Source organism: Dermacentor silvarum, chromosome 1 (genome assembly GCF_013339745.2).
Source record: "Dermacentor silvarum isolate Dsil-2018 chromosome 1, BIME_Dsil_1.4, whole genome shotgun sequence".
Taxonomy (NCBI): Eukaryota; Metazoa; Arthropoda; class Arachnida; order Ixodida; family Ixodidae; genus Dermacentor; species Dermacentor silvarum.
In genome coordinates this window covers 6020999-6035960 of record NC_051154.1, presented here as the reverse complement: position 1 = coordinate 6035960, position 14962 = coordinate 6020999, and the positions used below count along the sequence as shown (strand labels likewise).

General features: G+C 46.8%; 1 protein-coding gene across 3 annotated transcripts in view; it reads right to left on the bottom strand.

The window, feature by feature from the left end:
• LOC119456281 (N-alpha-acetyltransferase 10-like) overlaps nt 1-14962 on the bottom strand; it is a 71332-nt gene that overhangs the window by 27361 nt on the left and 29009 nt on the right. For all 3 annotated transcript variants that reach the window (XR_007465285.1, XM_049660874.1, XM_037717980.2), the window contains exon 4: nt 6661-6709. Coding sequence is in view for 2 of the 3 variants with exons in the window: in XM_049660874.1 (XP_049516831.1) it covers nt 6661-6709 (49 nt within the window). In the remaining variant the exon portion in view is untranslated. The remainder of the gene's footprint in view (nt 1-6660; nt 6710-14962) is intronic.

The following is a 14962-nucleotide window of genomic DNA, read 5'->3' as shown; positions in this document are numbered from 1 at the left end:
ATGACGCTGCTCTCTTTGGCCTTGGTGATGGTGCTGATGCTGACATGGCTTTCATGATTGTCAAGAATTAAAAGAATGGGTTCTTCCTCCGAGCACATTGTATGTCTAACAATGTGCTCTAATGCCAGTAAAAACAGTTCGCCGGACATCCATCCCAACCTGTTTGCCAAACCAAGACTTCTGGCTAGGGCTCCTTTCAGAAAAATATCTTTAAATCTCACCTGAGGAAAAATTAACACTGGCGGCAGAGCGAAACCTATGGCATTGACAGTGCACAGAACAGTCACCACTTTGCCACGATCTGCTGATGTGACTTGACCAATTTGCTTCTCACCCCGTGCTGCTACTATCTTTGGTGGATTGTGTGCAGTTGTGAATCCCGTTTCATCGCAATTGCAGATGTGGTCTGGAGTTAACTTGCATCAGTCATAGACACCTTTCAGGTTTGAAAGGAAAGCATCTACTTGCTCTTGTTGAATGAAGCTTGTTGCCCAACCGAGACTGGTCGCTTCCAGCGATCGAAGCAATAGCACAGGATGGCAGTCCATAAAGCCCATAAACCAGTTTCTTCCAGCTGCCTTGTTGACTGCCCATGACGCCGGGCACTTCCGGTTTAAGGCGGTTGCAAATTAGTACACCAGTGAACGAACCTGCATTCTTGTAAGCCCATATAATGCACCTTGCTTGCCTTCAGACAGACAGACAAAGAACTTTATTATTGCTTGCCTTCAGCAAATATTCTTTCCAAGAGTACTTCATCTTCTGCTGTGAAGACCATTCCACACACCAAATTGGACTTGAACAAGATGCTGCCTCTGTCACGGCTTGCCTTGTACTTTGTGACTGCTCGGCCAAGAGATGATTTTGATATTTTAAAAGCTGCTACATCACTTCTACTTTTCTTTTCATCGAACACCAATCTCACAGCATCAAACTGTTCGATGTTTGAGCTCTGTCAGGATGCTTTCTCTTGTATACCCTTGGCATCTTCCTGAAAATTGAAATGGATCAATAATTCGCAAAGGTAAATATTCACGCACACAAAGTGCGCTTAAGTTCATTGCATGCACTTGACAGCACCCTTGCTGCAGCCCACTATTCACGCGCTTATCCCGGGCTGCTCGAAAATGTGTAATGAAAGCTTTTTAAGTGAAGCAACATCACATTTTATAATGCCCCTTTAGCGTGTCTTAGCATGAATTGTTATGTAGCCAGCCTGTCTGTTACTTAATCTAATTTTCACGGCACCGAATATTTATAAGCTTAAAATATGAATAAACAAAAATAATTGCTTTCAGATCTAATGCGGCTCAACCATGAAGCTGGTTCTCTAGACACAGCACCAGTTTTATTGTGGGGAGGAATGGGACAGTGCCCCATTACACCCTCAACTGTCCCATTCCTACCAAGCTACACGTCGCCCCCTCAAAAAAAAAAAAAGAACATTCAGCGGCGAAAATTCTCTTTTTAGGCCTAAACTTGTTATTGCATGAAGTAACATTCTGATGTGTGTTTCCGGAGATAAATTGGTATTAGCCAGCCCAGAGTGGTTTAAATCTGAGAGAGGTGTAAATGAAACAGCAGATACTTACTTTTGACACATGAAAAATGCGATTTCTAGTCACAGAAAGCTCCATCCGTCGAAGGCGTCCACCATTACAGCCAGGCTATCGGTATGCAAGCGCCATCTAGTGAGTAGTCGGTGAACGCGTTTGACCTTACTGCAGGAGAGATACACGAGCTGTCCCAGTCCTCCAACTGTTCCAAACCTCCCGACTCTCCCCCTATACGACACACATGCGCAATGGGCTGAACATGTTACATATCGCTGGAATGTATCATGTACCAAACAAAAAATGAACCTCTCTAGTCCCACCAATAATCGGACAGTTACGTCAGGAACTCTATTAGGCAGCGCAATAATATTGCCGGTGCACTCCTCGTACCCTCAGCAGTGCTGCAAGGTACTCATGAGATAGAGTATAAAAGGGAGCATGATGTCTGCCTCCTCTCCGGAGTTTATCTGGGCGTTGACTCGGTCCCCCATGGTTGCCAGACCATTCAAGGAATTGTTTGGTTCATGGGGACTTATTCTGAAACGTTCCACTTCGGCGATATTTCACTTTTCACCTTCAGGCGAGTGCTGATTGGCTGGTTGAGCAAAATTGAATGACATCGGGCTCAAACAGCCGATCAGCTCATTCAATTTTGCTAAAAGAGCCAATCAGCGCGCGCCTGAAGGCAAAAAGCGAAATATCGCCGAAGTGGAACGTTTCAGAATACGTCCCATGGTAACTTTTATTGGCACTCGCTGTCATAGCCATAGGCACAGAGGAAAGAACGGGCAGTTTTCTGTAGCAGCACACGTCACACTTCGCTTGAAGTGTGCTGCCTTGATGTATGGAGGAAGGCTAGGACACCTGGCGCACAACCATAAAATTTCTAAGGCGTCACTCGAGCTTACTACCACACTCAGTTGAGTCGCCGCTGAGCCTGTGCAGTGCCTCGAAAAGCAGCAGAACGCTCAAGCGTGGTAAACTTTTCCACATGCTCCTCAAGGTTCACCATACCAGCGACAGTGCATCATGAACTGCAGTTAACATTTTCATTACATTGCATTTGCACCTAAGTAGAGGCAAGATGAAACCACCGCAGCAGACGCAACCACGGTAGGCAAGCTTGCCTATCACACGACTAAGGGCCTGCATCTTTATCCTTTTATGACTAGGCTTGTAGATTGCCATGTGATGCTTAGTCCTAGTTTTTCTTTCTTTTTTTTCTTTCCTCCATAGTGGGTATACAGATTAAAATAGAAGGAAGAAGATTCATTCTGTAATGAAGACATGAATGAAATGAACACAACTAAGTAACAGAGTAATTAGGCAAGAGCACAATAGCAGAACTAGGGAATAAAGAAAGTAAACACAACTAAATGTGGCAATCAGTTCTGCAGAATCGCACAAGGTGGAGAAAGGTTCATGAAAGGTAAAATTGTCATCCACCCGAATGTAGCACGAAGCCATATTCAGAGTTCCTGTGCTTGAAATTGACTATTAATTTGCCCTCAAGCTGCGATCTGCTAGCCTCATGGTTAGCTCAGATGATAAAGTGAACGTCCCAGAAAGACGTTGGTCCCGGGTTCGAACTATGGACCAGGACGGATTTTTGCTCAACTGCGAAGCTTGCTTTCTGAGAAACATGTATGGATTTTCTTTGTAGCTTCGTGCTACCTTCGAGTGAATGACAATTTTCCCTTTCATAAACACAAGTAATTAGGCAGAAATGCAATAATAAAACTAGGTATTGTGGGGTCTCACTCGCTCTCTTGGGACAAAGGGACGACAACACAGTAGTGCAAACAAAGGGGCATTTATTGCACCTTTCATACACTAATGCACGCTAGCCGAATTACTACGCATAGAACCACATGGTACGATGTTCAATTCGGCTAGAAAAATTTCGGGCAGCATTTCAGATGCTAAGTTCACGTGAACAAAGCTTGCTTTCTTCAGTCGAACGAGTAATTTCAATTCGTGCGAGGCTAACTAGAATGAGGGAAGCAAAGTGCGACACCTCAACACCACGGTCCACCAGGTTGTGTCTCTCCACGTGCGGCAGGCGGCTTCGTAAAGCCTTAGGCCTAATGCGTCGCTACCTTGACAACCGGCACTCCCCCCCCCAAAAAACACCCAAAATGGCCACAAGAACAGGCAGCTGCGAGGAGACGTTAGCTCTGTGAGGTGGTCCTACCCCGCTCGGCGCACACAGCATCCGAGTTGACGGCGCCCACCGTCCCAGACGGTGTCGGAGCGCCAGGTGCCAGGCCGCAATACCAGTCAGCCCTTAGCAGCATCCGTCGCCTCACTCAAGAAAGCATGCAGCCGACACTAGCGATCAAAATCCCCACGCTAGGAATACGCTTCGGTTCAAACAAAGGTTGTCTCGAACCGAGCAAAACTGTTAAAATTATCGTCCGATGTCCCAAGAGGTCCACGTTGGGCAGCCAGATGTGGGGTCTCACTCCCGCTCTTGGGACAAAGGGACGACAACACAGTGGTGCAAACAAAGGAGCATTTATTGCACCTTTCATACACTAATGCACGCTAGCCGAATTACTACGCATAGAACATTTACATGGGCGCGCAACAAATCAGAAAGTCCGACTCACTGCCACTGGATAGCGAGCGAATATGTTCGCCCCATGCTATGACACCATCGCCTAGTCGTTCACGTGTACGGTCACATGATTGGTGGCGCGTTCAAACGATCCGTGTTCGTCCATACCGGTGCCCTGCTCCTAGCCACGCGAGACGGTCTCGCGAAGTGTGGATCGGAGCACACGCGGGACGTCCACATCGCTTACCGATCCCAACCTCAAGAGGAAGAGCCTTCTCCCTTTTGCGCCCGCGTAACCCCCCGCCATCAGGTGGCGTTAGCAGCGGAACACTAGCGCCATCTCTCGTAATACGCTGCAACTCCGCCGCCATAAAGCTACGCGGCAAAGCCAGATTAGAGGAGACTGGAGCCATGCGGGGAAAACAACATCAGGGGACGCGTGAGAGTCGCGCATCCCCACAGTATTTAAAACTAATAAACATAACTAAATAATGTGGTGATTAGACAATAGCCCAATAATAGAACCAGGGAATTAACAGAGATAATTTGGTTAGAAATTTATTACCTTTGACAGCACTAAATTACTATGCTTGCAGTAGTTCTGGAAGGCCACAAAACACTGAATCTAATTTTCACGGCATCAAATATTTACAAGCTTAAAATGTGACTGAGCACAGTTACATTCTACTTTTGTTGTAAATGAAGCTGATGCCACCACAGGAATGGCAAAAGCAAAAATAAGAAGAAAAGTAGAGTTGGTTATCACTGAGTACGCTGTTCATTCATTAACAAAAAGTACCAGTGTGGCAATGTAAATGAAGTAGAGTCGAGTTAATTCAACCTTCAAGGAATTATCAACCAGGTCTAAAGGCAGAACACGGCTGCTGCAATACTTACCCAACACACACCCCAATCACAATGTGCACTCTTTTTTGTAGGTACAAAGTACAACAGAAATTACATTAAAGCTATTACAGCAAGAAATGTGCACAATTTTTAACAGGGAAAATGTAGAATGCCTCTAACTTCGGCAGTCAACCATAAAAAAAAGAAGCCAGCAAAAACTGGACATTTATTTACACTTAATATCCATCGTCATCACTCAGACAGCACTTTGTCTAGGACCACAACATATTGTCGTCTGAATGGTCCACTGCACACTTGATATTCCACATTAATGGAACGACTCCAAAACAATCGTGAACAGAATGGTGGCCCATGGATTTAAAAAAAAATTAAATTAATTTAACTTATGGGGTTTTACGTGCCAAAACCACGGGTGTTTTCGCATTTTGCCCCCATCGAAATGCGGCCGCCGTGGCTGGGATTCGATCGTGCTTAGCAGCCCAACACCATGGCCCATGGCTTTTGAATGAGCTTTTGTAAATAAAGACACATTGGCGCATTCTCGTTGCCATCCTACATGTGTCACCAGCTTGTGATGGTGACACTGGTTCAGGTGCTAGGCTGTTGCATTTCGTAGCACAGGCAATGTTCGCACCATTTTTCCTGAAAAGTATTGAGCGCATTAGAATTGGGTAAATAGTTATTTATTGTGAGTGGCCGTTCTTTCTTGAAAATCTTCTTAGGGAAGGCTGAAAATAGGTGTTCTTGGCAGGAGATAATGTGTCTTATGCATTCACTGTCCCATATTGTGGCCAAGATAGATGCTGCAGCCATAGGCTGTGAGCGCTTCCTCGCCGCGGCAGATGCTCACAGGCCTGCAACGAGGTGGTTACATGAGACCTTTGTTCTCGCGACTCCTCGTTATCGCGCTTGGCGGACCGCTACCTGGTTAGCCCTAGCGCAGCGGGTGCACGTACTCGATCAGTCTTGCGGTGAGCCTTGGCCCGTAAGTGCCGTGACTGTCACAATGTGCTGTATCTTGGGTGAATAAACCCGTGTTTGTTGGTAATCTGACTCCGGAGCCTTCTCTGCGCCGTGTCGGAGAGTCGACGAACCCTGCCGTAGCGCCTTTGTGCGTTGCGGAGTGGAGGAGCGTCATGCCCTTTCCCGACCGTCGCTCGTAGGGTAAGCCTTGTGCGAACCCATCTCCACAAGGCGTCACAAGTGGGGTCGCAACCGGTTTTTGTCGACCAGTCAAGTTGGAATTATCCGGTGAGGGACAATTTCAGGATGGAAATAAAAGTTCTGGCCCTTATAAATGTATGGGCACTGGCCAGGACCTTTGGTTGGTATCGAATTAGCCAGAGTTTGTGGGGCCTCAGGTGTCATAGCATGGGGCGAACATATTCGCTCGCTATCTGGTCGCGGTGAGTCGGACTTCCTTGATTTGTCGCGTGCCCATGCGGATGTTCTATGCGTAGTAATTCGGCTAGCATGCATTAGTGTATGGAAGGTGCAATAAATGCCCTTTTGACTGTTTGCACTACTGTGTTGTCGTTCCTTTGTCCCAAGAGCGCGAGTGAGACCCCACAAGTTGAATTAATGAAAGTCTGCTGTACTTGTTTATCAAATGCTTCCACTGAATACCTATGGGCACTGCTGCAGTTTGATGGTTTCAGCACTAGCTTGTATACGTACCAGAGAAGTGATGTGACCATGAGGATCATTTTCGTCGGAGTCTTCTTCCCTGAAAATAAGTCTGGCTGTAGTAACAGTTCATGCAGGCAGCAAGGTGGTTGAAGACTTTCAAACTGAGTTTCTGCAAGGTCATGATGATGCAAACTTTTGTAAGCATACACAGGCTGTTCAAATAAAGCCCTTTCACACATGTCAAATGTATCTATTTTGCATTGTCTATTCTGCTTGAAAGAAAATTTTAAATGAAACTACTTCTTCAGCGAGTTGGTAACGCTTCATATCGGATATAAAAGAGCATGCATGTCATTTTATCTGTTGGCTTTATGTGCAATGTTTTATATACAATATGAAGCATATTTGCAGCTGTCACCTTTTTCTGAGGTTAATGAAACACACTTTGCCAACATCCTTTGGACTAAGCTATTTGTGCCTCCTAAAAATGGAAAAAGTATGGTCTCTTGTGCAAGTTTGGAGCTTCGTATCATGACTAATAGAGCGTTATAAAAATAGTAGGGGCGTGCAAATTAGTACTTTTATTGCGATAGTACGAATTATATGCACACTTCAAGCGGATTTCTGCCGTCGGCGTCGCAGCCTCCGTGAGGTTCCGTATAAAGTCCAAGGGCGATAAAATCATCGCCGCGCGGCGTATGTGCGAGTGAAAGTGCGTGGGGGACGCGTGCTTTCACTGATAGCGAACGCACGGCTGAGAGCAAACGTGACTTCTTCTGTCGCGCGAAAGGCCATGGGAGTATGGGAGGGAGGGAGGGAGGAGGGGGGCGACACTATGCTGCGGCACCAAATGCTTATCTTGGAAACGGGCGCAAGGGGAACTGGCAACTCAATCTCCCAAGTGAAAGGAGGAAAGCGGGAAGTCAGCACGGCAGGGCGGGGGGGGGGGGCAGGTTCTACTCTGCCAACCGCGCACTTGTACACTGCGCCGACAGCCCACAGGCTGTCGCATGCACCGTATCTTGAAAGCGATCTCCACACGAATCTGACCTTTGTATGCGCTGTGCTTTCGCCGCTCAGTTTCCATTGAAGCGATACACCGCACGAACCTTCGCTCACTGCTTGCTCACGCCAGCTTTTTGACAGTGATTGTCTGCGGTCATCGAGTGTGATCTATTTAGGTTTGCTTGTGCGCACTGACACCACGCTTGTTATTTCAGTTAGTAAGCGAATGTGTCCAAGTTTATGCAGCCGATAAAACTACTATCCCTACTCCGTATAGTTCTCTACTAATTTGCTATCGCAATTGATGCTTCGCCTTTCGGGCGAAACTGCGACATTTTTTGAAACCCTAATCGAATCTTTTATTCATAATTCATATTACATCAAAAGTCCCAAGAAACGGGACATCACATGAGGTGTTCGAATTGAGGGAATCCAATAGTTTACGAATAATCTACAGCTGTCTTATCATTACAGTGGAACCTACTTATAACGATACCAGTTTTAAGAATATATCGGTTACAACAATGAGAAGCTGCTGCACCGTCAACTTTTATATGTTTTCTATGGTGAAATTACCAGCTTACTACAATGCCCTCATGCCACATTATCAGTTATAATGATGAAGTCTGGCTACAGTGTGGCTGTGCCGTAAGAGAATGGAACGCAAAATCCTTGAAAAGAAGAAATTCGAGCCGTTGCAAGCCGCTGCGCGTTGTTTTCGATCCTTGCCCTTCCACCCCTCTGAACACGAATGGGCTGCACCCATAGCTCTATGCCACGCCAACCTCTGAAACAAGAAAGGACCCCGCCAACTGCGCTGGGCTGCAGTGTTGCCAATTTAGCTATTTTGTACCTAGATCTAGCTACTTCAGAACTGAACTAGCTACCAAAAATTGAATTTAGCTATGAGTAGCTGTTTTAGCTCCTTTTTTTTTTGAACATCTAACTCCTAATCTAGCTTTCTTAGCTAAGTCTAGCTTTAGTCTAGCATCATTTCGGAATCACTATCCCTGTATGAAAAAATACTTGCTTGAATATGCTACACATGATGGAACTGACATTAGGCATCCGTGCTCATCTTGCAGCTTTTCAAGAAGATAGAAACCAGACCAAGATATATTGTGTCTCGAGAGAAAGAAGAAAACCGTTGAAAAGAAAGATGAAGAGGCAATACAAAGATGGTGTTCATGGCTTTCATATGTCTGCATGTGTATAGTTTCATCAAATGTTTTTTTTAATAAAATCAACATCCAAAAAGCTTTCAAGTGTTTTCCTGATAATTCACTATTCACTAATAATAATATTTGTGATAATTCGCTATTCACTGCATGCTCGCTATTCACTGCATGCTTAGAAGAAGCATTCAAGCTCTTAGACTGGGAAGGCTTAGGAGTGAGGATCAACGGCGAATATCTTAACAACCTTCGGTTTGCAGATGACATTGTCCTAATTAGCAACAATTGAGACGAATTACAGCAAATGAATGAGGACCTTAATCAAGAAAGTGTAAGAATTGGGTTGAAGATGAATATGCAGAAGACAAAGATAATGTTCAATAGCCTGGCAAGGGAACAAGAATTCAGGATCGCCAGTCAGCATCTAGAGTCTGTAAAGGAGTACGTTTATCTAGGTCAATTACTCATAGGGGACCCTGATCATGAGAAAGAGATTTACAGAAGAATAAAATTGGGTTGGAGTGCATACGGCAGGCATTACCAAATCCTGACTGGGAGCTTACCACTGTCGTTGCAAAGAAAAGTGTACAATCATTGCATTCTACCGGTGCTGACATATGGGGCAGAAACTTGGAGGTTAACAAAGAAGCTCGAGAACAAGTTAAGGACCGCACAAAGAGCGATGGAACGAAATGTGTTAGGCCTAACGTTAAGAGACCGGAAGAGAGCGGTGTGGATCAGAGAGCAAACGGGGTTAGCCGATATTCTAATTGACATTAGGAGACAAAAATGGAGCTGAGCAGGCCATGTAATGTGTGGGATGGATAACCGGTGGACCATTAGAGTTACAGAATGGATACCAAGAGAAGGGAAGTGCAATCGAGGATGACAGAAAAGTAGGTGGGGTGATGAAGTTAGGAAATTTGCAGGAGCAAATTGGAATCAGCTAGCCCAAGACAAGGGTAATTGGAGATCGCAGGGAGAGGCCTTCGTCCTGCAGTGGACATAAATATAGGTTGCTGCTGATGATGATGACATGACAATATTTACAACAAAGGCAACGATACACAGACAAGACGGCTGCAGAGACCAACTTTTCCTCGACGCATGAAATCGTCTTCTTCCGTCATTGGTGCCACTCTTGATTGCGCTAAAAATAAACTCCATGAAGCGACATGTTTCTAGCATTCCCGATGACGTCGCGTGGGTAACCAAATTGATTGTTCACCTGAGTAGCATCACTCACCCACACTACAAAACGTGGAAAGGGGTGGTAGAAAACTCAGGGGAACAGCACTGCTGTGATCGATCGTGATGCTCATTTTTACAACCTTGTAATAAATTGCATGTTTTATGCAGAGCTCTTAAATCTGTCCCTTAATGATTAGAAGGAATTACCCTACGGACTCAGTATGTTGGTACACAATCGTCAAAATCATTTCAGGGTCCCTTTAACAGCAGAATGTTTCTGGCACTTAAATAATGCTATACTAAAAACTTTCTTTTACTCTCACAACATATAATCTGCACAGCAAAAGCTATGCATGAAAGTTAAAATGCCCTATTTGGATAATAGCCTTATCCTCTTCCTTTAGACACTAGGTGGTGTCACACGCAGACAGCATTGTTTGTCTGCTGCATGGCGTCAATCATGTTCATATCTCATCTGCTCTTCCATGATGTCTTCAGATAAGAACGTTCAGCTGGGCCCTCACACATCTCAACGCCTGCCTGCTTGTTGTTTTTATGGAATAACATTCATATCTGGTGGAAGCAGTGCTTGGCTGGGCTGTCCTTGGAGAAAGTACACCTAGAATACGGTGGCGACATGAACAAGCTGTCGTGACACAGGTCTTGCCATCGGTTGTAAGCAGAAAGCACTGCTGCAGGCCTACCACTGTTACATCGTATTGGCCATTTCGAGCATGACATCGCTAGCTTGGACATTGATACATCATAGTGACTCAAAGAACCAAAGAAGATGAAGAACTGCTTTTACTGGAAACGGCAGTAGAAGAAGAAAAGAAAGGTTCTGTTGCTGTCAGTCATGGAATGTCACATTGGCGCAGTCTATGACAGGATAGAGACTGCAACTATGTGGATAACGCTGACTATATCCCAAAGTTCACGTGATCAGCCCTATTTTTTAACATATGAAGTGGACGAAGACACCAAGTATGATTTGCCTGAAAGCATCATGACTACCTAACTGCGAGAATTCGTTGCTCAAAAAGCCAGGAAGATGCTGGAGGAGCATGGATGTCTAACAGCGGTGAAGCTCAGACTGAAGCACTCAGAGTTTCAAGAATGCGTCATGATGCCACTTGTGCAAACACCAGCAAGGGTTTCGCCAGAGGAAGACTCTTCCGTTGACTCGTGCCTCTTAGAAATGCTCCTTCGTCAGCAGCAGCACGCAGAGCAACAGCGGCAACTCATGGAGAATCTTCTTGCCATCATCCAAGCCCAGCAAAGACCCCCCCCCCCCCCCAAAAAAAAAGAGATCCGGATCTATTCGATGGGGAAAGCTCAAGTCCAGAGACTTGGATCAAGTGTAAGGCAGCAGCACAGCTGTTGTCTCGTTGCCTTTATTTGGCTGAGCCACACGCTGAACGAAGACGACGCGCACAGTGATGATGATTATGTACAGGTGAAGAAGATGAAGGATTAATATTTTGCTCACACTAATTACCCCCTCGCGCGAAAGCGGCCAACCTGGCCGCAGGTTATAGCGGTGCGGCACGTCGTTGGAAGGGCTTTAGGCGTGAAACGTGGACAATTTCTGTGCAACGGTAGCGGCCATCGGAAGGCGTGACAACGGGAGTGACGCGGTAGTTCACTGGCGAAGTTTGCTCTACAACAGTGTAGGGCCCTATAAAACGCGACTGAAACTTGTCGCATAGACCAGGAACTCGAGTGGGTGTCCACAATAACACTTCATCGCCGGGGCTGAACTGAACGACGCGGTGAAATGCATCGTAGCGAGTCTTCCTATCCTGTTGACTTGCCTCGGTGTTGAGGCGGGCGCGATGGCGACACGCGGCAAGGCGAGATATGAACTGCTCACTCACTGACGCCGACGAGTTCACGGGGGCATCAAAAAAGAGACGTCGAGGAGAGAGGTCGGTTGACGCCCGTAAACTAGAAAGAATGGTGAGTAGCCAGTAGTGCGCTGTGCAGCGGTGTTGTAGGCAAAAGTCACGAATGGCAGGATGGTATCCCAGTTGGTGTGGTCGGCGTTGATGTACATGGAGATCATGTCAGAGAGAGTTCGATGGAAGCGCTCTGTGAGGCCATTAGTCTGAGGATGGTAGTCGTCTTATGGATGGTGTTGCATGTGCGGAGGACGTCCTCGAGTAGCTTCGACAGAAACGCCTTGCCACGGTCACTCAAAAGTACGCGTGGCGCTCCATGTCGTAGAAAGATGGCTTCCAGGAAGAAAGTCGCAATCTCCTCCGCGGATCCTGAAGGTAGCGCAGCTGTTTCAGCGTACCTGGTCAAGTGGTCAACTGCAGTGACGACCCATCTCTTGCCGCTAGCTGATAATGGCAGCGGTCCGTAGAGGTCAATCCCGATGACTGCGAATGGAGCGTCAGGACAGGGAAGAGGTTGCAGCAGTCCAGCCGGAGGTGAAGTGGGCCATTTGCGGTGCTGGCAGAGCGAGCAAGAAGCGACGTATTTCGCTACGCAGGTGGCGAGTCCAGGCTAGGAAAAACGACTGCGGATGCGTTCATAGGTCTTGTGAAATCCGAGATGTCCAGCCGTGGGATCATCGTGAAATGTCTTCAATATCTGTTCCCTGAGTGAACGAGGAGCGACAGGAACCCAACGCTGTCCTTCGGGGGTTTGGCGGTGTCAGAGGGTCAGGGCGTACAGCGGAAACCAAGGAAGATAGCTCGTCTTTGATGATGTCTCGTAGCCCAGTGGACGTAGAGTGAGCTGGAGGAACAGCAGAGCACGACAGGCCTTGTGCTTGAAGCTCTTCGCGGATCAGAGCCCGAATCAACGTGCGCAAATCGGCATCCGAAGAAGGTCGCGTGTCACAGATGTCTGGCTGTAACCGGATGGCTTGTAGGGTATCCAGATGCTGGCAGGTCGCGATGACATCGTCTACGGTGGTGGGGTTTTTAACTGCTAGTGCGTTAAACGCAACGTGTCCAATGCCTTTTAAAATGTGTCGAACGCGATCGGTCTCGCTCATTGCCGCGTCGACGCGGCGGCAAAGGGAAAGGACGTCTTCAATGTAGGAAGTGTACGTCTCCCCTGGTTGTTGCATGCGCGCATCGAGCTGCCGCTTAGAAACTTCAGAACGGATGGATGGCGTTCCGAAAATCTTCCGGACTTGGTGCTGGAAGGTGGTCCAATCGGGCAAGGCCCTCTCATGGTTAAAGAACCACGTCTTCGCGACATGGGACAGGTAGAAGGCGACGTGGCGAAGTTTCTGAGTGTCGTGCCAGTGGTTGTACTCACTCACCCGGTCATAGTTCTCCAGCCAGTCCTTGACGTCGTCGCGCGGGAGACCAGAGAATATAGTGGGGTCACGCTGCGGGGCGGTAACGGTCCACACGGAGGCGGCTGGTTGGGGGGCAGCGGGGGTGATGCCGGAGGCTCCGGGTTGCGGTACTTGGGTCATGGCAGTGGACAGGCGGAGCACACGGCGACCCGAACGAAGCTCCAGTGGAACTCGACGTCGTAGAGGTCTAGGGGATCGAAAGCAATCTCCACCACTTTGTAAGGCAGCAGCACAGCTGTTGTCTCGTCGCCTTTATTTGGCTGAGCCACGCACTGAACGAAGACGACGCGCACAGTGATGATGATTATGTACAGGTGAAGAAGATGAAGGATTAATATTTTGCTCACACAAGTTCTACGAGCAAGCGTGTGAGGACAACTCATGGTAAAAGACGGTGAGCACTTCAGGAACATGCGTCTATTTCTGACCGGACTGGCTAAGAAGTGGTACGAGCTCTATTTCTTTGGGCACAAGACGAATACATGGGACGAGTGGAAAACGAGCTTCCCAGCAGTTTTTGACAAAAACCCAGTTGAAAGGTACAACCGTGTGATTTTCCACAAATATCAATCAGGAAAGCTCTTGGAGTATTTTTATGAGAAGAGGCAGCTTCTTCAGATGACCAGCCCGGAACTTCCGGAGTCTGCTGTCATGCCACTTATTATTCACGGCTTACTTAAGGAACTCCAGAGACAGGTGCAAGTGAAATCGCCCAAAACTGTGAAGGAACTACTAGGTCGTTTATGAAGCACCTCCATTCATTCGACTACACAGAAACTGCGTCGTCCAGATTATCCTCCCGAAAAAGTACCATGGAGGTCAAGTGACCTTGACAACTGGCATGGAAGAAACCGAGCTGTCAATTTAATGTCAGATGCCAATAATGGCCCAGAGAACTATCGCTTTTCGTCCAGAAGCAGTTGAACAAAAAAAAAAAAAAAAGACGGTGCCCAGTCCCACATGACCACAAAATTTGGTGGATAGTGGTGCATCCATGTATGTCATAAATGAGGCGCTTGTGAAGAGGAAAGAAATTATTCGAGGAATGCCTGTGCAAGTACAAAGCTTTGATGGGACGAGAGAAATTTATGATGAATGGGTGAGAGCAAGTGTCTCTTATCAAGGCCAGAACGCCGACATCGACGCCCTTATAGTACAAGGGTGCGACTATAAATTTTGCTTTCGAGACAAGATATGAAGACCCTAAAGTTAAAGCTTTATTGGAACAATGAAGTGATTGTGGCCCAAGAGACGTCTGCTTCCCTGGGCATTCGAGATCCCGTTGTTAAGTGCAAAAAAGATGTCCGTAGCGAGTTTCTCAAACTTGTCTGTCTAGGTAACTATCCACCGGCAACAACGAAATTTTCTGTTCCTTTCAAGCTGATAGATGTTACACCGGTCAGGACAAAGCCTTACATCATGTCCCTTGAGAAGAAACTTTGGTTGAAAAAGTGCGATCCAAAATATGTTAGATGCTGGCATAATACAGCCATCGGTGTCCACGTTCGCCTCACCAATTATGCTGGCTCCAAAAGAAGATTGAAGGATTTTTGCAGGTACCACTTGAAGAGGAATATAAGATGTACACTGCCTTTATCACTCCCTTTGACATATATGAGTATAATCGCTTACCTTTCGTGTGGAAGAACAGTGCTGCCTG